This window comes from Vulpes vulpes, chromosome 3 (assembly GCF_048418805.1).
Source record: "Vulpes vulpes isolate BD-2025 chromosome 3, VulVul3, whole genome shotgun sequence".
In the NCBI taxonomy this organism is placed as follows: domain Eukaryota; kingdom Metazoa; phylum Chordata; class Mammalia; order Carnivora; family Canidae; genus Vulpes; species Vulpes vulpes.
Window position 1 is genome coordinate 8,661,788 of NC_132782.1, and position 25,808 is coordinate 8,687,595.

General features: G+C 35.3%; 1 protein-coding gene across 4 annotated transcripts in view; it reads right to left on the bottom strand.

The window, feature by feature from the left end:
* Positions 1 to 25,808, bottom strand: part of KCNH7 (potassium voltage-gated channel subfamily H member 7) — a 471,528-nt gene that overhangs the window by 16,781 nt on the left and 428,939 nt on the right. For 3 of the 4 annotated variants that reach the window (XR_012000301.1, XM_025994147.2, XM_072751747.1), the window contains 4 exons: positions 15,080 to 15,332; positions 11,961 to 12,166; positions 10,170 to 10,269; positions 1,225 to 1,488 (listed from right to left, as the gene is read on the bottom strand). Coding sequence is in view for 3 of the 4 variants with exons in the window: in XM_025994147.2 (XP_025849932.1) it covers positions 1,225 to 1,488; positions 10,170 to 10,269; positions 11,961 to 12,166; positions 15,080 to 15,332 (823 nt within the window). In the remaining variant the exon portion in view is untranslated. The remainder of the gene's footprint in view (positions 1 to 1,224; positions 1,489 to 10,169; positions 10,270 to 11,960; positions 12,167 to 15,079; positions 15,333 to 25,808) is intronic. The other variant, XM_072751746.1, reaches the window with a different exon arrangement.

Below are 25,808 nucleotides of genomic sequence, written 5' to 3' on the forward strand. Positions count from 1 at the left end.
GTCGCTTCTAATAATGGTGATAATGACAGGTAATATTTATTTACTCTGTGCCATAATTTTGCTATCTTGCCAGGCCAAGACCATTTTTCCTTTATTTTTGTTATGTTCTTTTGATTTTTTTTGGCTATGCACTCTTTATCTCTACATTTTTATATATCCATTTTATACATATATTCAATGATTAAAAGTTTAGAAAATAAAATCCTAGAAAAATATGAAACAGGGATTTTATTTCAGAGAAAGTAATTTATGCATGTTATCTCGTTCAATAATTGCAATCAACTAGGTAGTTAGAAAATATTACTTTATTTGAAAGATGAGCAAACAGAATGTTAGTGGGGTCTGTCAAGTGTCTTATTCAAAGACATAAAGGGAACAAATGAGCAAAGCAAATAAATAAAGGGAGCTGAGTTTGGAACCCAAGCAGTCTGACCCACACCTGTTCTTACACCGCACTTACCAGTTAGATTCAGCTAGATCTGTAGCTCTAGTATTTGTGCTGCCAAAGTGAGCACTAGATCTAAAGCTCTAATTCCCATTATGCTAAGTTAATTGTTCTTCCATGTGATAGTTCTTAACTTTTCTTAAGTTTCCCATCCTTTAGCACCAAATTTGCATACATTAATCCAACATTATTATCCATCTCATGCCTCTTTTCTACAATAAAACCCATATGTTTGGGTATTCCTTCATAGAGATGTTAAACAACTGTGTTTAAATAAGTTGGATAAAGAGCATAATTTATTTAGGGACTTTTCTCCCCATTTGTTCATATTTTTTAGTAAAGTGACATTCTCCTTGGTGTTTATTGTAGTGTTACCTCATTGGCTTTTCATGCTATAAAATGACTGGGTTGGGGGTTAGGAATGGGTACAGAGGGTACAAAGAAGAATCAACTGGTTAGTTCTTATAAAATACTCATTAATTCCTGCTCCCTGTTGGAATCACTACAAGAGATCTTCCCACAGTGTTCTATGTGGCATTATGTTAAATCTCACTGCCACAAAAATGTCTCATGCTATCAATGTTTAGGAATAATTAACACTGTTCCCGATTTGCACAAATGCTTTGTAGATGATTTGAGACGGGAGCTCTGCAAATATTTCATGAAGTTGTAAAAAGATTAAATTAACATGTGTCAGTACAGTTCTTCATTTGTGAAAAATCACCATTTTACAATTAGCACCAAAGGGAGACAATCTGATTCCTGAGAAACTCGATTACCTTTGCAAGACTGACTTCTTTTATCTATGTGAATTCTTCCTGAGGTGGGCCCTCCTTCCACAAAATTGAGTCCAGCTGCTTTCCCCATTCCTGGAGGAGAATCTACTATTCCTGAGAAGAGAGGCTTTTGTTCATCATCAATGGAGGAGATGAAAGATGAAGATCTGCTTTTTTTCTCTTCAAAGTGTTTCTTGGAACTCTGATAATGTCTTATGGTATCTATAGAGTCTTCAGGACCATTCGTACTGTTCCCTTTGCCAAAATCTGTCAAAAAATTATTTTATAGAAGATAAGAAAATGTGAGACTCTATGCATATTACACTACCTAACTATATATAAATTACATTTTTAATAGTTATGTTCTTTAAATAACTGTAACGTAGAGTTTTCCTTAGTGGCACCTGGGTGGCTCAGTTGGTTGAGATTCCAACTCTGTTTGGCTCAAGTCATGATCTCAGAGTCATGGGATTGAGCCTCATATCAGGGTTTCTCTCCCTCTCTCTCTGCCCCTCTCCCGGCTCACTCACTCAGTCTCTCTCTCTCTGTCTCAAACAAATAAATAAAATCTTAAAAAAAAAAAAGAATTCTCTTTAAAACCACCAAGAAAGTTGATCATTCTCTTTTTCCCATGAAAATGTAGCTACTTAATGAGAATTTTTTTTAATTCAAAGGACATTGGATTGTCTTAATGAAATACATTATTTGTTTCAGAACTAAAAGACTATCTGCAATAGTAATAATGTTTACATCTCAGAAAAACCCCTGTAACTTATAACTTTATTTATACATGCTCAACAGTCCTTTGTCTTCTTAAAATCTGGTCCACTATCTCTTTAAGGAAATGAAAAAGGGAGGGAAAATGTGTCCCAATTCTAAAATATCACGACTATGCAGCTTGTTTGTTTTTAGCCTTCATGTTCTCTCGTGTGGCAGGCATTCATGCATGGCGAAGGTCAAAACGAGAAACCTCCTTGTAGTAAAGGCTGATGGGATGAATTTCAACCTTATTTCAATATATGTAATGGCCTTGATATTCCAGGCAGTTTGGTAGAGTAGCATATTGCAAAGAATATAAAGCTTAAATACAGTAATTAAGGTGGGTTTATCTAATTACATTAAAGCCAGTAGTGCATACTGGCTTTTTTATACTGAAATGTCAGGATAATTTTAGCCCTGAAGGTTGTGTTAGAACATATTTCAGCAGGAAGAACTCAAAAAGACAAATCCCAGAACTTATTTTCATTAGTATCCTGGGGAGACAGTATAATTCTCCATCTGGTTACTGCTAATAACTAACCAACACAACTCCAGAAGGTGTAGTAGTTTCTAGAGAAATGGTTAAGATTGTGTCCCCATCTACTCTATTCCCAGTTGTACCTAGTCTGTTATTTATAGAAGGCCAAATGAACTGATTTAAGGCCACTCTAGAGAAACTTCCAACTATTTCTCAAAATACTTATGTAAAAAATATATATATCAGAGTTTACGATATGAGAAGCCAGAAAGCAGCCCAAGGTAAAAATGAATAGACTTTAAAAATCATCTTTATGGGGTACCTAGGGGGCTCAGTGGGTTCGATGTACGACTCCTGATTTGGGTTTAAGTCATGGTCCCAGGGCTGGATTAAGCCTGCATGGGGCTCTGAGCTCAGTGGAGAGTCTGCTTCAGATTCTCTCCCTCTCCCTCTGCCCCTCCTCCTGCTTGTGCCTGTGTACCTCTGCATGCACGCTACCCCAAATAAATCTTTTTTTAAAAAATCAAGTTTATGTGAAATTGTTATTAAGGAGTTAGCTTATGTCGTGTCAATTAAAGTTAAATGTAGCAAAAACCCATTCTTTAATTTATTTTCTTTAGGATTTCACACTTGCTCAGTGATAGTGATTCTATCATTGCTGAGATTACAGACCTTTCCTGTTTCTTTTCTTTTTCTTTTCCTTCCTTCCTTCCTTCCTTCCTTCCTTCCTTCCTTCCTTCCTTCCTTCCTCCCTCCCTCCCTCTCTCCCTCCCTCTGTCTCTCTTTCTTCTTTCTTTCTTTCTTTCTTTCTTTCTTTCTTTCTTTCTTTCTTTCTTTCTTCTTTCTTTTTCTTTCTTTCTTTCTTTCTTCTTTCTTTCTCTTTCCTTTCTTTCGACAGAGAGAGTGTCTGATGTAGGGCTGGATCTCACAACCCTGTGGGATCATGACCTGAGAGGAAACCAAGAGTCAGCAGGATGCTTAACTGACTGAGCCACCCAGGCACCATTTCCAGTTTCAAGCTCTGTGGACCTCCTTGGTTGCTCAGCGTCACTTCCGTTTCCCCACTCAACTGCTAATCTAATTGGCTGTAAACAGATCAGCATTTCTTTTTCTCTCTAGTGTCCCTGACACAGCCCTCCTTAAACTTCTGGAGCTCTTTATTATCATCTCATCCTCTGTTTTCTTTGGTTTTAACTCCTCTCCAAATTTGATCCACATTCCCCATTTTATGAACACACTTCATTCCTCAAAAAATAATCGTTTCCAACTTTATGCTAGTAAATGTTAAAAAAAAAAAAAAAAGCTTCCCTTTTCTAAATTGTCCTCACACCTGCTAACTGAATTGCAGGTTTGCTGCTCCTGAGTACACCTGTGTGCAGTTTGGGCACCAGTGGGATTTGAGTCACCCCAGGCATCGACTCTTCCTGAGAATACCTTTCTTTTTAATCACTTGCATGGAGTCTTTTCCATAATTCAGTTTCAGATGAATTAAATTGATGAATTAAATTAAACTGAATTAACCGTTACTTCTTATGCCTCCAATCTAGGTATGGAGAATGCTAACATGGATCTTTGTAAGGAATGTACATCACAAATTATGCAACCGTTTTGTCTTTTTGGCTTGAAAGGTTTTAGGAGTTCTCTGTAGATTTTTCAATCCTCACATATAGTAAAATGTTCTGTCCTACGAACCACCTGGGCTTTGGTCTTTATTTACTAAACATGACTTGATTTTGGATTCAGAGGGACAAATTCATCAGTTAAGAGATATTTTTAGGTTGAATTATAACTTGCTGATTTCAACTCAGAACAAGTATTCATGAAATGTGGTGAATGAGGGATTATTATTTTGTTCTATTGTAACAAATTACTTTATATACATGGTCTCTTAAATCCTATAATAAAAATTCCAGGTAAAAGCAGAATCACAAGAGAAAAAGAAAGAGTGTAACATCCTTGGACTTTCCTAGTATGTAAAGAGAATTACTCCACATTTATTTCTGTGTTCATTGCCACTGGATGATGAACCAGCTGCTTCCTGGAACATAGGCCACATGGACAGTTTCTTTAATACAGCTTCACTGCAGCCACATTTTTCTATTCCTTATTAGATAAATCAAAAGTTCATATTCTATCACAGAAAATGAAAGTTGAAATGACAATCTCTTTGTGGATTAGAAATGGAAAATGCTCAGGGTTAGGCTGGAAGGTGGCTGAGGGAATACATGAAATTAGGATAAAATGCATTATAATTAGCCTCCAGGTACTGCTAGATTTTGATGGCCTGTTTCATTTCTGCCTTCTTCTAATTAAACTGAATTATTTGATAGATATTAAATAGTATTAGGTGCAGTTTTTTTCTTGATACTAATTTTTTCTTACTACTAATCTTATTCCATGTAGAAATAGTGTTCTGAGGGCAGTAAGGCTAGGGAGTTTTACATTTTCCCCTTTGCTGGAAGTGAAATTGTATAATCACTCCTCCTGCCATCATTTCACACAGAAAAAATTTCACCTGTTTAATTAAACCTCAAATTTTCTTTCTGATTTAGATGATTAAAACCCTTTTTTTTTAAATCCCTTATTTCTGGAGGCTGACAGTTCACCTCCTCCCCTTTTCTCACAAGACACAATACTAAAATATACCTGTGGGTGCTTTTCTGGGTTCAGAATGAATTCAAGAGCACAGAGCAAGAGTATCCTGATGGAGTAGTTGACCCATCCACCTTAGGAGCCTTTATCTCATATTGATTACTATTTTTATTCAGCAGACCCAAGAGATAGACCCAACTTTTGGTCAAAGAGAGGCACTTAACATGCCCTGCCCTGTTAGCAGTTGGGTTTTGGATTTTCCACTGGTAACCGTTTAAATAAGCTGAGCGTTTTCTGGCCAGATGCATTTTAAAAAGTTATTTCAGTAAAAATTGAGGTCTAAAATAAATTTCTTCAATTGATTTCAAATACCTTAGTCCCTTTCTGGCTTCAATGAATGTTAAAAGATGATTAGTGTCATTTTTCTACACAGATGCAAGATCAAAACATTTAAACTATCTTAAAAATTAAAATACAGAAATTACATTTATATATCACTAAAGTGGATATCAACCGCTAAGTATCATTTGTTACTGGAGAAGATATTCCTCGGAGATGCCAAAGTATAACACCAACACATTTAAGGCTTAATATAATAGAATTAAACCACCTTTACTCTATAAAAATAAGTTTCACAATGTGTATATTTACTCCTTACTTCAATGACTTCCATACTACTTACTACTTTGATATAGTATTTTCTGTCCATAGAAAGCGTTGTGCAGAACATTCCAAATATTTGGTCACAAAACTCCTATTGATTAAAAAATACACGTGTGCGCATGTGTGCATATCTCATGTGCTATTATATGTGCTATTATGCTGATATATTATGTATATTATAAATCATACATAACATAAAATCTTAATTATTTTTCCTATTACTCAATGATGGTATGATTACTGGCATACTTTGAAGTAAGCACAATCCAACTTTGAAGACTACTTAGAGACAATGTTTTTAGCACGTTCCAAATGAAAATACCTCATTTTCTTCTGTTCTGTCCAACCATTTTAACAAGTCCTTAACAAAGGCCACTAAATAGGTCACTGAAGCATCATTTTTGTTCTTCACTTTCTGTAACAATGACTTTACTTCCATCTCAGCAACTGTAGGTCCTCTTTCTACAATGACCTTAGTTAAGTTGGGGAGTTCTAGGGGCATCTCCACTCCAAAATTTTAAGAAGGAAAGATAACTACTTGAGGATTAAAAAAAAAGGAAACAAACAACAAGATCTTCTCAAACTCAAAGCTAAACTAACAACTTTCTCTTGTTGAGAAGTAGGTTTATTTCAGCAGAAGAAACAAGTTCATGAGGACAAGCCACATCCATCAACAAATTAATTTTAAGATAAGTGATCCAAAATGTTAAGCTTCTATTTTGTTCACGTCAGCTTGTGAGAGAGTCCATATACATTTTCTTTTTAAATATATCTTTTTGAATGTAAGCTCCTTAACAATGTGTAGCTCGCATGATTGGAAGGTGTGGAGGATGGTAAGGATCAAAGAGTTCTGATGCCTTGAGTAGATAGGGAGTGGCAGTGTAGGACTCAGGCTTTGTCTGTCTCCAATGCCCGGTCATGTGTTCTTCTCTCTGGTTCTTAATGCTTCTGCTGAGTGATTCAGAGTCATCAGCACTCCTAGATGTCTGCCTTCAAGGAAGTGTTTCACATGAGCCATTAACTAAAATAATCAATGCATTGCATGGGCAGCTTTAAGGTCATGTACCCCCACAGCATTTAGCATCAATAGTTTTCTGAAGGTTCTCTGTTCTTTATACTTTTGTATGTGTTTTTCTCCTATACATTGATTCTACATCAAAATATGTATAGAATGAGTGGCCACCTTTGGAACACGAAACTGGGGGGAATGGAAACTAGATTACTTTCAGCAAATTTTATACTTGCTGTAGCACCATGGAGTCCTGAAGACTAGAATAGGTTCTCAAGCTCTGGATGACTGGAGTTAATTGTGTTTTCACATTGCCCAAATCATGCTTACTCACTGACACACCAGGAAACTTCAAAGAGCTGCAGGCAGGCAAATCCCCTATCTATACTTTATATAAAATAAGTCTCTTAGACTAAGTCTGTGATTAAAGGAGAAGTTTCCAGAATCAATAGAAATGTCTAGTTGCATGAGCACAATATGCATTGTGAAATGCTCTTGGGGTCTTATCATGAGATAAAAACTTTAGATTATTTAGCTTGAGAATGAGAAAACTAAACAAGATTGAAAGATTTAATAAATCTTCAACTGTACGGGAAACATTATTGTATAGACAACACTTTCAAGTTGTTCTTCATATCCAGCAAGATAAAATAAGAGATTAACTTCAGGATAAGGGATTTTGATTAAGCCTACAGAAGAACAGCTTGACAGTAATGGTTCTGGTTTTAGAAAAAGTTACCAAGAGAATAATGAAAGACACTGCAGAAATAAATTATCACCTATTTGAGTGGTTTATTGTTCTGCAATCAGCTAGAGGACTCAACAATTAGCTCAATTCAATAAATATGTATCAACCATTCTTTGTTAAAGGAATCTGCAGTTTGATAGAGAAAAAGGACAAAAGCATTAACCACTGTGCAGGGCAGATTTTGACAATATCACCAAAGGAAAGTGACATGGGAATTCATAAAAGAAGGAGAATTTATATATTTGGGGAAATCAAGAAAAGAGTTCATATTGAGAACCATCACTCCACTTACTAGATAAGATGCTGTCCAATTCACGAATTGCTTATAAAGTCAATTATATCTCCCAGGAAAAAAAGTTTATACTGAATACATCATTGGAAATTAACCATAACAAGAAAAAGGTAATTTTAGTAGATGAAAAAGTGGTTTGGTATGATTGCATATGCCTGTGTTAGAGAACAGGGAGGTAAATTCTGACTAAAGGAATGATATAAGCAAAAAGACAGAAATTATTTACATGGAAAAGAGGGCAGTTTAGTTTCCTTGAAGTGTAAAGTAAGTTGAAGCTGGAAGATGAGCTGCCCCAGGGAGAAAATTCAGAAAGGGGCCAAGGAGGGAACTTGGATGAAGAAGGCAAAAAGAGGAAGAGAATCAAAAGGAAGATGTTCAAATTCTATTTCGTTAATTAATTCACCCTTTCAACAAATATTTGCTGAATACATGCTATGAGACAAGCACTGAAGTTATAGGTGACTAAATAGCTCCCATCTCCATGGAGCTTAGGGTCTAGGAGGAAACAAGATTGATTAAATAGGGATGCCTGGGTGGTTCAGTTGGTTAAGCGTCTGCCTTTGGCTCAGGTCATGATTCCAGGACCCTGGCGTCAGGCTCCCTGCTCAGTGGGGAGCCTGCTTCTCCCTCTCCCTCTGCAGTTCCCCTGGCTTGTGCTTGCTCTCTCTTTCTCTCTCTGTCAAATAAATAAATAAATAAATAAATAAATAAATAAATAAATAAAATCTTAAAAAAAACATTGATTAAATAATGGTGCAAATAGACACAGAAGTACAACTGGAATTAAGGCTGCATAATAGAGGAGCTGCTGGGAGAGAGATAGCTTAGGGTTGTTGAGGGAAGGGAAAGTCCTTAGAAGGGACGTTCTTTAAATATGTGCATGACATAAACATAATTGCATTTAGAAAAAAAAAATCACCAGTGGCCCACTGTAGGGAATAGATGAGAAAGGGCAAGCTGGGTGTTGGGAGGTGAGTTGTGATGCTGTTTCAGTATTCTGGGTGACAGATTAGAGTAGCTTGGCCTAGAGTTGTAGCTAAGAAGGTATAGAAAAGTGAACCAAAAGGAACCCTGTGTAAAGACTAAATGAATGTACTGGAACAGCAATAACAAGACTTGTTGCCAGAGTTGATGGAGAGGTTGAGAGAAGGTCACCTCCTGGATAGATACATGGTTTGTGCTATTGATTGGATGGTGGTTCCATTTTTAGAGACATGCCAATTGATGGAGAGACAGGTTTCTGGAGGGACATCATGAGTTCAATTTAGGAAATGCTGGGTTTGAGCCACCTTTGAGATTTCAAGTTGATGGTTTAATAGGCAGTTGGATACATGAAGTTAAAGCTCACATGGTCTGGGATTAAGATATAAATATTCACATCTTTTATGTGAGAATATAATTAAACAATATAAATGAGATCACACGGGAAAAGTTCATATAGGATGAGAAGAAAAGAGGGCCTAGAGCCACACCTTGAGAAATTCTAGTAACTAATAACTGGTTTAGAAGATAACGATGCTGTAATTCTCTTCAGGGAATTACTGAGCGTTAGAAGGAAAATTGGAAGAAGGTATCATCACAGATGGCCAGAGAAGGCTGCTCAAGAAAAAGAGGGGGCTTGTTCTGCTGAGAACCAAATAAGGTTTAGACTAGAACGCTTGTCAGATCAGCATGGGGCAAGAGTGGAGACTTCTTCAGGAAAACCCTCTCTTACCAACCCAAGCACAATTAAATACACCTTCATCTGGGTTTCCACTGAGGTATGAGGTTCTTCTTTCACCTCCCCGCTATTTTTATTCAAAATTACAAAAGATGTGGCTTCTCCCTTCCTAGGGAAGGTAGGGGCTGTTTTACACAATTAGTTTCTCGGAAATTGAGCGGTTCTCTAAAAATGTGAAATGTGAAATATTGGTTGAATACATGAGTAAAACATAAAGAATAGTTAGAGGGGCAGAAAAAGTCAGAGAGGACAAGGAGTGGCAGGTCCCTCGGAGTGTAAGGATGACTAGGTCTAACCAATACCACCTTCAACCACGTCATACATGTAAGAGGATTGAGCACTCAGCCTGTAACAAGGGTCCTCCCTCCAGAACACTCTGGTCAGGACTTTGAGTGCAGTTATTCAACTATTAATTGGCCTCCTTTTCTCTCTCTCTCTCTTTTTCTTTTTTTACCCAGCCTACTCTGTATCTCTTTCTGTGATGTCTCGATCAGATGGCTTTGCTGAATGACATCATTGAGAGCTAGCAATCAGTCACCCTATCATTAGCTACTGAAAAAAGCAAAGGATCTGCCTAAATCTGAATGAAACTCCCCCTTGAAAGCAGTAGTAACTGAGTATTTAGCTAGAAGACCTAATAACCACATGCTGTACATTTATTTAAACTTTAGAAATAAAATGAATTACCTTTATCTCCTTCACTATCGAATGAGAATTTCCTTCTTCGTAGTTTACAGTTGTCTCCTTCAGAATCATTCACGGACTGTGATCGTAGTAAGAGATCAGCCTTTGTTAACGGACATGAAGATAAAATGGAAGATTACTCAATTTGAACATAATGTTATGTCAGTAAATCCCTTACTGTTTCATACCATTTCAAGCACTTTGAGGCTTATTTATTAGATTGCAGGCAAATAGCTACAATACTTTGCTTCCTGGTTGTCTCTAAATTACAAAACGGACTGATAGACTAATTCTAGTAGTTTCACCATCTGATGAGGAAATCATAGTTATAGAAGCTATTTATCAGAAATGTTTGAGGATAATGTCAACATTTAGAGACAACATAATCTTTCATGTGGAACGTAACTTGGTAAGGTTAAAATAAAAATAATAATTAAAAATATTGTTTTACTGTGGAGAAAAAAGCTAAAGTCAATTATAACTAGCTATGATGTTTAAATACATGGAAATGATTGCAAAGTTAAATTTTACAACAATAAATATAAGGTTAAATTCAATGAACACTGTGCTTTAAGCATTTTATTATTTTGAGCTATTAATATATCCCCAGTCCCTCCTTCCTCCCCCTCTGGATAATATTATCATTCTTGTAATAAAAATGGATGCTCTCAAATAAATAAAACAAATGGTAGCTCCTATTTTTTGTATTTGGTTGCTACCTAAACTTTTTCTGTAAAGTTCTTGTTTTTCAAGGCAAAATCAGAATGAGGTTGGTGACATTAAACTGAAATCTTAAGAAAGTACTGAATTCATAAAAACAACATATGCTCTTGATAACTTGACCCTCTTATCACCTAGATATTTCTCAACTTCTCAGTATTTTGAAAAGAAGCAATTATCTGAGCTGGTGCTTTGTGTATTAAACGGTACCCTGGTGATCTTACAAGTTTATCCTCTTTAAGTCTCTCATAGTAGCTGAGAATGACTGTAACTCTGGGAGAATTAAATCTACTACCTTTTACCTCACTATTGACTTGAGGATTTTTTTTTCTAGAGAATATATTTGGACATTTGGAAGTGTCAAAAGCCCAACATTTGGTCTCTGACAAAAAGCTATTTAGAATCAGAGCTGGGGTAATGAGGTTTGGGGGGAAAGAAGGAGAAATAAACTAGTAATAAATTGCAGGCTGCAATTCTATATTATTAGAATAGTGACAAGCCATAAAAACACATTTTCATAGTAGAAGAGAGTGAGGGATACAAGGGCTACACTAATTTTGACTCAGGTTTAAGCCTGATTAATTTATACTCTGTGATTTGGAAATTGTGTGAAATATGGGCCTAAATTTGAATGAGTTTAATTTTTTTTTCATTATTATTGAAAAGACCTTGCTAACAAGTGTGTGGTATAAATAATATCTGGGAAAATATTTTTAACACTGGTGTAAGATAAGCTTTTCAAATGGACTTTCAATAGCCTAGGATCACCCATTTCTTACAAAGAAATGATACACTCAGTATAAACTATGGCTATTTTAAATCCAGTGTGTCACCTAAGAGTTCCTGAAAGGTCAAATTTAGTTGACTTACTTAAAGTTATCCAGTTTATTTGAAAGTAATTAGACTGAATTCCTTCCGTGTAATTTAGAAATTCCAACATGAAGTTGGCTTTTCCTTCCAAGTGTTTAGAAATGGTAAAGTTTGGCTATATTTTGCTTGATCTTTCAGAAGCATTTTGGCAACCCAAGAATAAAGTGTCACAAGTACAAAAATAAGCAAACCATTAACATCTACCTTTGCACTCTCATGTCTTAGGTTAAAAGTCAACTCTAGGTTTGTGAGAAAGTGATCGGAAAACTCAGGATACATATCCAGAACTTCTAGCAAGTCTTCTCTCTGGATCTTATGCAAGTCACAGTATGTAAGAGCTCTCACATCTGCATTAGACTTCCCCGGTTTAGCATAAAGATGAACCATTTCTCCAAAGATATCGTTTTTTCCTAAAAAAATAAAAATTAAAAAATTAAAAAGGAGGTAAAAGGAAGTTCAGACTTAATGTTTCTTCCTAACAGTACAAGGAGACCACTGACCAAGCCCTGGACCAAAGACTTCAAATGGAAGATCCCATGGCCAACAGACACTCAGGCAGCAAAATGATACTACCTCCTCCTGACTGCCTCAGTCATGCTTGTTTGCTGAGTGGAATTATACCTCTTAACATACTGGTCCTAGTATAATTCCTATTATTTCCTTGTTTTGATTCTTTGGTTAAATGTCTAGGGATGCCACAAATATGACTTTAGTCTGCTCTGCCCTATAAGGCTAGAAAAGGGTCTTGCCACATAGTCGGGGTGGTCTAATTTTGTCAATCCAGGAATATGAATTTGGCAGTGATCAGATTCACAAACTTTCTATCTCAGGATGGTCTTGGGGGGGGGGGGGTGATGCCAAGCACTGGGGTCTAGTGGAACGCTTTCAATACTAAGAGGACTAGTGTTGTAATTTGAACACATCTTGTTTCCTTTGGTAACCACTTTTGGATTTGGCCTTGATGAATTTGTCCAATTGTTTAATAAGCCTAGTTTTATTTATAGTCTTGCCTTTTTACCAAATGGCGTTTATTCTAAAAGTGTGTCCTTCTTGCTTTCTTGACAAACCTGGGATTATTTCAGTATCTGGCTTTCTGATGGGTCCTCCTCATCCCCTCTGCCTAGCCACATGCCACCTGCTCTTTCAGGCTTTGTTCAATAACGAGGATGATGTCAGCAACAACAAATGCTTATTGAGAATTAAGTAGGTGCCAGGCACTGTGTCAAATGCTTAGGTGAATTATCTCATTTAATCTCCAAAATAATCTCATAAAGAAATTACTACTTATTACCTAAATATTATGACAAATGAAAGGAGATTAAAGAGGTAAACTGATTAGGTCAAGGTCACCTACTTTGTTGGGTGAAGGGTGGGAGAGAGTAGCCATGATTAAATCCCATGCATTCTGACTCCAGTCAAAATCATTTCACACTTGGTATGTTTGATCTTCTCCCAATATTTTACTAGAATGTCATGGCCACTTTGTTTTTTCTGTCTCTAAATGTCAAGACACTTAAAAATTACGCCTGTGGAATACATGCTTAATAATTACTGCTAAGTTATTGATCATATAACTTTTAAAGATTGTCAATGGCAGTGTAAAATGGTACTTTCTTACATGTATCATGAAGCTTCTTTTCAGATTTAGAAAAAAACTTTCTGGATCTGTTAAGTTAGTTTTTGATAGTTTATATATACTCGATTATGGAAATTATAAAAGACTTTTAAGCTATAAAACTCTAATTGGTCAAAAATATCTTACTTTAAATGTGAATCAGAGAGAAATCGGAGAGCATATCTCCATGACAGAATTTGATATGGGCAAGACTATATTAACTTTGTTTTTAATAAATACTTTACTTCAAACCTGTAATGAACAATCATAATTTGTGAGGATTTTACATGGCAATGGGGACAGAAAAAGAGGATCTCTTGAAATTATACTTTTAATACTTTGGTTATGGATGTTGTCAAAGAAAAGCTCTCAACTAAATTCAGCATGAGCTTTGCATTTTAATTAGTTTACAAGACTGTAAATGAGCAAAAACTATACCAGTCAGTGTGTACTGCTTAACTACTCTAAAATTACTGTTTTATAAAGCGAGAAGGCTTGTTACCTCCCTGTAGAAGCTGGGGCAGGCAGATTCTAAGATCAGGAATGCAATGAAGCATGCTTCTTTTCTGGCAGCCTACAGAGCAAATTGTCAAGGCCAAACAGGGTGAAAGTCCAACTTTATTATGTAGCTGCTACCTGATTTATGTTTTTATTCTTTGCCTGCTTATTGAATCGTAAACCAAATTGTGCATCTTGTCAATCTGGGATTTAAAGAAAACTGTCACTATAATAAAATTATCAAAATATATAGGAATTACTCAAACTTCATCCTGTGCTAGGCCATACTCTGGTTCTGCACAGCAGCAAAGAAAACAGACAACATCCTGGTCCTTTGGATGTTAAAATCAAGAATCTAGTGAAAGGAAATCACTGAATCACATGCTCATTATTTAAATGGACCTAGATTTAATACATGGGACAACAATGGGGTGCATATGTTCACAAATACTGGGGGTAGGTGTTCCCATGGGGAACCTTCCTGGCTAGGTGGTAGGGGAGGAAAACTGATATCCTTTCTCTCTGCTCCTTTCCTCTTTCTCACTGTTCTAATATTCAGAAGAAGTCCTATAAGTTCACACTGACTAAATTTGGTCTTGAAGAGACAGATTGGACAGATGGACTTTCTTTTGCACCCAAACCAGTTTAATTTACTAGTAATTTCAATCTCTTCACCACCTTTATCCCTGGGTGCTAAGTTCATAGCTCTCTATATTACTTAGGTAAGGTTTTATATAATTCCATCTGATGGGACGTAGCAGGTAAAAGTGCAGAGCAAATAGATGAAATTTATCAACACATAAATGCAGTTCATGACAGGGCATTTGTGCACGCTAGCGAGTATCTTACAATGTACACATTTTATTTAAGGTGTTAAGGGCGCTAGCATGAATCCAAGGTTCTCCAACATGAAAAGCAAAATGTTGACTATTTTCATACATTTGGCCTCAAATGCTTAAGGAGCTGCCAAGAATTAAAGAGAGTCATGGAAATGTTTACACATCAGAGAAAAAGTGAGACAGTCAAGAAAACATACTTTCTGCAAGGTCAATTTGATTTGGATTGAATTTTAAATAAAGCTTTAAGATTACCGATCAGTCTTAAATAGTACTCATAGATGAATAGATCGGTCCTGTTTTCTATCATTTTAAACTACACATCGCAGCAGCTACTAACTCAATTTGTCACCATCCAGTTCTGAAACACTCACCCAGAATAGCTACCACAATGTCATCTTTGAGGATTTCAATGGAGCCTCTGGATAGGAAATAAAGTGCAGTGAGGACATCCCCACAGTGAACCAGGGTGTCTCCTGGAGGTGCATGGGTTGTCTTGAACTTCATTGCCAAAGCTCTAAGGCAACCTTTACTCGCCCCCCGAAAGGCTTTGCAGTTTTGCAGCAAAGTCTGGTTGAGATGTAGACAAATGTCAGCTTGTAAACATTCTGGGAAGCCCTTTAGGACCTGAAGAAGAAAACACAAAGAGTTTCATACTACCAGTGCACAGGGTACATCCACCTGAGAAGTAAAGTCTATTTCTTGCTCACAGAGCTGCAGGTGTAGTCATTGTCACACGAGTTCTTACAACGCTTCTACCTCGCCTGCCTTACTGAATGCTTGGTGTGCTAAACATGTCAGAATTTTAACTCGAATACCTGTTCTCTGAATTAACTGCAGGCATTCAGACTCAACACAAGTGCCGTCTCATTAAAATGTAATGCCTATGTTTCACACTGCTTCTCATTCCCTGCATTATGTGAGGTAGTATCATACTGTGCACATAGATAATGCAATGTGACAATTAGTAAGACATAACTAATGAAAGGCGATGCAGCTCAAAAGACAACCTTTTAAAGGAATCTCAAGTCAGTTTGGATTGCTGTCTCTGGTACACTTCTTAATTGTAACTAGTAAAAATAGTGATCCTGAAAGAGCTATGGTATTTTTAGTGTCATATACCAGAGAGTGCTCTTAGGTAGCAGTACGTGGAATATTTATGTTTCATATGCATACAATTAATACTAAATATTTTGGTAAACACTGAAAATAGAGAAAGGGAAGGAGAATGGCAACCATACTTGAAGTATAGTTATGTTTTCAGAACTGGAAATTATGCAAAAGTTTACAGTGCAAATGTAAAGCTTCTAACACTACCGTTTTGACAACCTATTCAGTGACTAAATTAAATCTTGTAGAAGAGATTAAATAATAGCTTGTGACAAATGCCATTCAATTTAAACTGTATACAATTTTATATTATTTTATAAAATTCCCAGTATACAATAGACCAAAGACACTCAACTCTTGCTTCTCTGTGTCCTAGCTTATTTTGGGTGTCATAGATAGGTTTTAATTCTCATGCTGACTTTCCTCTGTCAGTAAAAATAAATCCACTTAAATGTGCTTTGGAGTACAGGGGAGAGGCTTAATAATGTTATTTTAGGATTTCCTAACTTTGGGGTCAATCTTGCTATTGCTGTTCCATAGAGCTAAAAGTAATCATGAATTATTCATACAGAAAATTGAAATGTATATGGTCCACAGAAGGACTACAAATTAGACTAAATTTGAGTTAACTTAAATTTATTTTTACCTTAAATGTTAAAGCAGTCACAAGTGTACTGTTTCTGTAGGACCACTGTGTGATGTAGTTGGTCGGACTGGCCATGGTATCATACAAACAGATCAATGAGAGATCTAAAACATTACAGCCACTAACTCAAATCTTGTTTCCTTTGTATAGTCACTTACAGAAATGGGTCAAGGGTGTTTTAGAAGAAAACCCACAGAATATGAGTTCTGGTCTTGAATTTGCCACAGGTTGACACTTGTGCAAGTCACTTCATCTATCTGTGTTTCTTTGCCAGAGAATAAGAGCTTTTTTGATTTTGAAATTTGTTATAAGTTACCAGTAAATAGTGGGCCAATTTCTAGACACTGCTTACCCAGCTCTACATGGCTGTAGGAACCCAGACATTTATCCTGAAGTTTCTATATTACCTGGCTCAGACCCCAAAGAAATGAGCCTTCCTCTTATCTGAATTCCTGGGCACTCTTTGAAACCTCTGTCCTTAATTCCATCGTTCAGACGTTGTCTACATGACTGGACTCCTACCAGATTTCCTGCTTGGACTGAAACCCTCGCCAAAATGATAACTTGCCTAGTGTTTGCCCATTTCTGCTTTTTGGGGGCTAGAGGCTCTTTCTCCACTCTTTGTCATATCCTAACAACTCAGCTCCTCTCATAAAACCACCCCTCTGGTAGATCGCTGATTCCTTCTACTGGTCTAAACGATCACATGGAATTCTGGCAAGTGATGCTAGACTAGAGTTAAGCATAGTTTACACAGTGTTTTCTGAAATGGGGCTACTTTATTTAAGGATGCTATAGTAGGAAAATCCCAGTTCACTGTCTTCCTGCATATGATTTCCTTTTCCTCCTGAAGCCCACTGTTGTGGGCTTCTCAGATGTTCCCATACAGATAAAAACATAAAGAGTATCATGCCAAGTAACAAGGTAACATGTCTATTTTTCTCCTAAGATTTGGCTATAAAAATGTACAAAAAGACATTTATATTTCACATAAATGGGGAAGTAGCACTTTTCCTATAATAGTTTGGATGAGATTATTGAGCTTGTAACTGCTATTACTGGCATTTTCCTGTGTTATACTTCCCGAGTATAGCCTGCTTATAAAAGGAAAAATTGTGCATGTGTGTGCGTGTGCGTGCTTTGAATTAGAAGGTGCAGATGAGCTAGAGGTAGGGGTTACTCATTTCTCTGAGTATGTTAGATGAGCTATGGAATCAGGCATGAGTTGAAGTTCTAATTCTGACACTAGTTGTGAATTGGTTAATTCAGTTAACTTTTCTTGAGATTCAGTTTTTTCAACTGTAAAAATAATTAATAATACCTACTTCATAGGATTGTGCCCACAATTAAATGTGATCATGTATGTAAATTATCCCATCCATTCTGTGGAACAGTTTACTCTTGATTCTTTCTTTCTTTCTTTCTTTCTTTCTTTCTTTCTTTCTTTCTTTCTTTCTTTCTTTCTCTCTCTCTCTCTCTTTCTTTTTTTTTTTCTTTCTTGTCACACACATTGCTCCTAAAGAACGGGTAAATTCTCTTTAGCTAAAAATTGAGAAATATAACACCCACTGAATTCTTCCTGGTTTCTTTGGTGAATAAGAAATTCACCACTAAGTTTTGTGTTCCATTGCTTCAACCGTTTAAGGTTTTTTATTCTTCTCCTCTCTCTAACTTTTGTTTCCTATTTCTGACTTGTGTTAAATGTTTTGGCTTCCTTGCACTTAGGTTTTCACTGTGACTTGTCTTAAATGCTTTTTGTAAGTAGGCAGTTACTAAATCAATACAAATGTGTTCTTGGAATGCCAATATTCTTAGAATCACTCACAAAGTCATACAAAGTATTTGGGAAAGTTTTTCAACACTATTCTCTTCTCAAATGTCCTTGTTGGTTTTTTTTTTGTTGTTTTGTTTTAATAATAAATTTATTTTTTATTGGTGTTCAATTTGCTAACATACAGAATAACACCCAGTGCTCATCCCATCAAGTGCCCCCCTCAGTGCCCGTCCTTGTTAAGTGTCATTTCCTTGCATTTATCCTGTCAGATGTGACACCCATTGGAAAGAATGGCCTCAAGTTGGAGGTAGCACAGAGTTTCACAGAGAAGTTTTTGCTTGCTCAGGGAAAAGACATGCACATGTTGGCATGAAGGACTTATCTGGATTAAGGAATTCTCCGGTGGTGTTAGACTTTCACTATCTTTCTTAATTTTCTCAAGTTAGTTACATAGATCACTTAAGTAAAAGTCAATAGAAGTTAATATTTAGTAATTGAATCTCTTACTAGCCCAGAGGTTTAAATGTCTCACATAAGTTAGCAGCTTTGGAATCTGGGGTATGCCTAAGAAATGGGACTTTAAAAGCAGAGTTAAAAGAGAGAGCTTATAGAGAAATAGAGTAGGAGAACATTGAAAAGACTGAGGATAATGGGGTAGATTTAAGTAGTATTCATCCTAGACTCCCATTACTATTGGTCTCAGCTGTGTTGCCTTCCTTACTTCCTATTCATTATACTTTTTTTTCATCAGATTTGATTCCTTTGCTAAACCACTTAACACGAAACTTCCTCACTTAACACTCAAATATTAGCATTTTTATCAGGCCTAGCAGATCTGGTTGTACAGAGAAGGTATGCCAAGCACACAGGTATCAAGATGCAAGCTGGTTTAGTGATTGTTATAATTACTTCCATTACACCATATACAACCTTCTTGTCTGTCAAGTTCTGAAGCTCTGAGGGTACACAGCACTTGACACTGTATCTCGAGTCATTATTTATTGAGTTGATTTGATTTCATAGAGCAAGTAGCATGATCCAGAATTAGGCTCATGGTCTGCAGCTTGAAAAAATCGTTCTCTTCTTTTAGAAAATATGTAATAAGTATCTACTTTATACCGAGCACTTGACTAGGCATGGAAGCATTATGATGGGGAAAAAAACCAAAACATGCTCTGAACATATACCTGGCCCTTAAGCCTTTCTCTAAATGCCCAGATTTATATATGTAAATATGTAATCTGATATATATATATATATATATATATATATATATATATAGTCAGAATTTCCCACACTTCACTTTGCATGGACGTTTATAGTATACGTTTGGACATTTATAATACTAATGGCTGTTCAAATGAACCTTCAATATACAGTTAATTTAAGGTGAGTGAAAAGTTCCAATTTAACTTTTCTAATATTTGCAGTTATGGGGCATTTTAAAAACTTTCTGACGTTCCAGAAAATGTTTTCAAGGCTGATAAAAAATCCCATGTCTTTATTATGGTATAATGTTATTTGAATATTTTATAAATCTAAGGTTAACTTTCTTTCACTCAACTTTATGTGAATAAAACTCTCTGCAATCCTCAATTTACATAAGACAAATGAGACATTCATTATTGTAAGTGAGTTTGAAATGCCTTCTGTGACTACTAACAGGAATAAACCCCATAGCTTAGAACCAAAGGACATTGGCTTAAGGACATTCAAACAAGAATGGCCCAACAACTACACAAGATAGTATTATTAAATCAAACTAAAACTTTTTGAAGAAATCATAGAGAGAGAAAACTGAAATAATTATCCCATAGATAACACCTTTCAGACATGATCAGATATTAATTCAGAAGTATTTAACTTTATACTAACCTTCCCTCAAATATGTATGTACTGACACACATATAGTGGAATAAATACTACAATATTGTTAATATTTGCAATTATGCATTGAGTGAATTCAAATTTTCTCCATTCTGAGCAATGAATACAAAATTTCGAAAGCAGTGGAACTGAGGTTAATGTAACTCTCCAATTTCTGATTTGATATGAGTATGTTCATCAAAATGACATTAGTCTTATTTACTTTTTAATAAGTAGATCCTTAAATTAAACTTATATACTTAGGCCAATAAAACAATTATGGTACCTATTTTATGTAATGAGGTTTCAATGAAAAATAATTTTGGTTCATGTCTATGACAGATTACAATTAGAGAAATGTGTCTTGAGCTTCAGTCAGTGGAGTCTGAGAAGAAGAAAATTAATCAATGTTAATTAAGATTATTATTATTTTTATATGAAACCTTTATATCACCCTTCATGGTGGGGCCTACTTACTATTGGATTTTGCTCTGGAAATAGTTCTTTTATAATCAAATTTCAACACAATTTTGTCTTTTAACAGTAACTATGTGTCCTATGGGTCAGGCAGGTGATTTATGGTCTTAAAAATGTGATTTTCTTCCCCACTCAGTTTAAGACTTCCTTTTATTCTAGGAGTCTTCATGCTCCTGGCCCCACCAGTTGCAGGAGAGAACTTTATTTCCTCATACCTGCATGCCGATAGATAAGGATTTTCAAATAAAGTTAAAATTCACAATATATTGATAATAAACTCATTATTCCTTCCTCAAATTTAAGACACATGATTCAGTGCTTACTGTCTCTTACCTTGGATTGCAAAATGCTCTTGTATGGTGGGTACAGTTTCTAGGTTCTGTTAGAAGAGTATCAACAATGGGATTTTTACCATGACTCTCTCCAGATACTATCTATAGTTTTGGAAACCCTCTATTTGCTTTAGAAAGGACCAAAATATATTTTCTTATAGATAACCTCCTATCCAGATAATATTGGAAAATTGATTTATGTTGTAATGGCTAGTTTCTGATTTGTTTCACCTAGTATAGCTGCAGAGGGGTACATTCCCAAAGGTAGGCTGAAAAGGACACCATGAGAAAGACAGTCTGAGTATGCTAAATGTTTCCCCTAAACAGCAAATTAATCTTATGAACAAATTTGGTAACTATGATAACTGATATTAGGAAATTTTCTGAGGAAATTCTCTGGTTCATTAAATACACTTAGATCTTGACAAATTAGGATTAATCAAAAAACAAATTAACTCTCCCTATGACACACTAAACCTCAAGTGTGATTATCAAATAGATGATGCAAATAATATATTAAATCTTAAGTCTCTGCCCTAGAGTATAGCCTTAATATTTTATAGCATTTTCTGATTCTAATAGAATCATTGCCATGTAGGCATTCAGCATTTGGTAAATCTTTACCACTTATAAGATACCAAACCTTGATTTTTGTTGTTTCTGAAAGCTAATGTATTCCCTAATTTTGAGGTCATCCTAGGTCATATCATTGCTATGGTTACGATTTATCGTTAAGAAATAGGAAGCACGCGTTTTTCATGTATCCTTGGTTTAATACTTCTTGTTTAACCACTGATCATGATAGGTAGGTTCTCTTAGCAGTTTTAAACATTCAAGTACACATTCCCTAGTCTGAAACTCAAACTGCTTTGCTATCTGCTTTCTCATTTTATCTTCATGTGGCTAATGGGAATAAGGAATTATTTTATTGTATAGGAAGGGCATCATACCTGGCCAGATCGTTGGCAAAGCAAAGTATTAAGTAATCCTTAGCGTGGGCCATCATAATCCTTAAGAAAATTAATTTTCTACGTGTAACTTTTCAACATTTGTCACATGCAGATATAATTTAGAAGCAAAATCATGAACAGAACAAAAACTTGCCACACACAGACATGGGAAACAATGTCATAAATCCTGACCTGGTTTTGGTACAAGTAAAGGTTCCCTGAAAAATTAAAGTTTTCCCGCCTGCTTCTCCTTGCCTCTCTGGCAAATCTCACCACCAGTTAACAGCATTATATGTGAGATGATTCTTTGCTTTCAGAAAGACACTCAAACTTTAAATTGGCCCCAATTAAGTCAGGGCCAGGGATGAGTTGGAGTGTGGGTAATGATGAGTAAGGCGGGGAGGATTTATTGCTTTTACATACATGTCCTTGTTACCTAGACTCTGGAGTTCTGCTAATTCAGCAAGAGCCTGACTTTAAAAAGTGCATTAGGATTTATGGTATGAGGTCCCAAAGGGTAACCATAGAACCTACCAGGGTTTTTAAATGTAATAGGAGGAATCTGGATAAGGAGAAACAATTTTTGGACCTTCCTCTCAACCCAACTATTTGAGACAAAGAGTGAGAGAAGGTATTAACAAAATATAACTGTAGTAGGGTCTATTGGATGCTTTGCAAATACTTCTCAAATGCATTGATTGTAAATGACCTGAGCTTGCTTACAAAGAAAGGGAGAGGGGGTGCAATCTTCCAGGTAATGAAAAGAATGATTTAAGTACTACTTTGTACTTGATATGCCATCTTGAACTTAAATCTAGTTGTATGTTTCAGAAACATTTCTCATGTGATAATATTTTAGAACCATAATTTGATTGACTTATCAACTTTATATAAGGAATAGAGAGTGGTAATTACCTATTTATTTATTTATTTATTACCCCATTTTTTAAATGTGAAAGCTGAAGCTTAATTGCATTTGGGATTTTAATTGTGGAAGAACTAAGACTTCAAATTTTGTCTAGGATTCCATCACCTATTGTGACTTGCCACAGCTGTCCGTTAGATTGGATGTTTAAAGTTGATCCCAATAGGTTCCCCATTCATTTAATTTATTGGTTTTATCAACAGCTAACACAGAATAGGAATGTAGCATAAATGTAATTTTCCAGTACCAGATAGGGTATTTGTACCAGTTAGGGTATTTGTACCAGTTAAGGTATTTGTTCCTCAGAAAGATTAGAGCCAGACAACAATTCCAATTGTTTTCTAGAGAAAGCAATGACTGTGTCAGCAATTATATTTTTTTTTTCACAAAATAGGAGAAGCTCTCAAAATAGAATTTTTCTTCCTCCTGATAGGAGGAGATTCCTTTTCTGTAAAATGTATTGATTCTTGCTGCCCCAGCACTCTGAATGTTCCAGTATTGTCCCTGTACATTTTTATTTCCACTAACTGAATTTTAAACCCGCTATGTTTGCTCTGAAACCTATTTATGCTGGCTGTAACTTGTCAGTGGAATTATATAATTTAATCATATTTTACATAAAAAAATAAAATATGTGTAAAAAAAAAAGGAAAGCAGGTTTCCCTCATCTCCATGACAATAATGCTAAGTGCGTTGGAAAATCTTTATAAAAGATGAGTTATTTTAAAAATTGCAACTACAGATTGCTTCTACTTTAAGTGTAGGTGCTTTAACACTTATAAAAGTAGAAGTGTTACATAGTCCATTAACTCTGATTATAATCCAAAAAAATTAAAAATATTTAAAAATGACCAGAAAATCAGAAATATATGGAAATTAAGAACCACACTCTATGATAACCTTTGAATCAAAGAAGAAATAATGTAAAAAGCAATAAAAGGAGAACATGTCATATTAAAACCCATGAAACCACGGAAAAGATTGCATTGAGAGGAAAATTCTCAATGCCTTCATTATTATAGAAGAAAGATTCAAATAATAAATGACCTTAATACAATGTTAAAAATAATAGGACAATCCAAAGGAATAAAAAAAAAGGCGAATTAATGAAGGCAAACTCTAGAAATAAAAAGAACAGTAGCAGGTATAAATTCATGCAAAGGCTAGTTCCTTGAACAAAATCCAGTGGAATTTATAAATTTTTCAAAAGCCTGTTAAAGGGAAGGAGAACAAAAATATACAAGTTTAGGAATGAGAAAACAGGTGTACCTTTTGATATAGAAAAGATTAAGTGAGTTAGAAGAGAATTCTACATGCAATTTTACAACAACTTTGACGCCTACGTGAAATGGATGAATTCTTCACAAAACATACATTACCAAAATTGACCAAGGAAGAAACAGAATAGATAATTACCGTGGTAGAGTTGGAATGGTGACCTACTATGAAAACCTCCAGGACCACATGGTTTTACAGATGATTTCTTTAACAGTTAAAGAGCATATGAGTGTGCACCAATATCATTATAAAATAGATGCAAAACTTGAAAAAATTTACTAATCAACAAAATCAACAAAGAACCAAAAACTGTATGACCAATTAGGATTCATTTCAGGAATGCAAAGATATTTTAAAAGTATGAGTCTTAATGGTGAATTTATTTGTATTGAAGTTAGCTGCTACTATTCAAAATTTTTTGGAGGATCTAGTGAACTAAAAATCATAATACACAGTATTTAAAAAGAGAATGAATCTATTTATTTTTGATGCTGATATGACTGTGTATCTAGAACATCCAAGAGGAAATCCTCAAGGAAATCCCTCTAATACCCCAAACTAAACCAGATATTAAACTAAGAAAAAGTCCTATCAAAACAAGGCATGGAATTTGTTAAGGTGCCTGTAACGAAGACAGTTTTACTCCCTATTACCTATAAGTAGGTAAAAATGGAAATATGCCATATATTTCATTTGTTTGACTATACTGTATAAAATTTAAAAGTAAATTTAACAACGAAGATAAGAATTTCTCAGAGGAAAATTATAACATTTCATTGAAGGAGATTTTATTTTTAAAGATCTAAACCAGAGTTCTCAATCCTGGCTACATATTAGAACAAACATACAAAAATACTGATGCTTGGATTTCACTATAAGCAATTCTGATTTATTTGTTGTAGAGTGGATCTGAAAGCACTGAAGTTTGGTTAATGTATTTTTAGATGATTTTATTGTGCAGCAAGGATAAGAACTTAATATATGAATTCCAAAGTTATGCAAAAACTAACATAAAATTCATAGGAAAAGGTTAGCAGCAGGCTTACCATCTATTCTCTATCTTTCCTGAGGAACATCTGGAAAGAAAAGTGACCAGCTAATGACAAAACATTAGTGATTTGCTCCTGGCTAACACACTAAGGAGATGGGGTACTTCCTATCTGTAGAGTATTTCTAGCAGGATGTATGTTATCTAAATTACTTTGGTAAACAAACCTTTCATTAAAATATTTATAGGACATGGATTCCTGGAAAATGTTATGTAGGCTCTGCAACTTTCAGACTATAAAATGTAGAAGTTTAGTGACCAAAAGAGTTTCATTGTGCTTAAGTGTTAAGCCATTACATACACTATTTAAGGACCCGCTATGTTACATCTGAGCCAGAACACATACTAATATGGCAAGGAAGAACCTCCACGTTTTGCTTATGCCTTATGATGACATACATTCTTGAAATAGTTGGTAAAGTTTGATATTGGTTATAATTTCTGACTCTTGTTAGCCAGAGTTGACAATCTGATCGTTGGATTATCTCAAAAGCCAACATGGAGTTTGTTGTAATTGAATAAAAATAGTCACATATCTTATCTGGAAGAATAAGTACTCTCAAGTAGCTAGGGAAATCAGAAAAACAAGATTAGTTAGGGTTGACCTACTTTGTCAGATATTAAAGCATGATATAAAGCCACTAAGTACAAATCATTATTATATTGTCATAAGAATGAACTAATAGAGATACTTTGA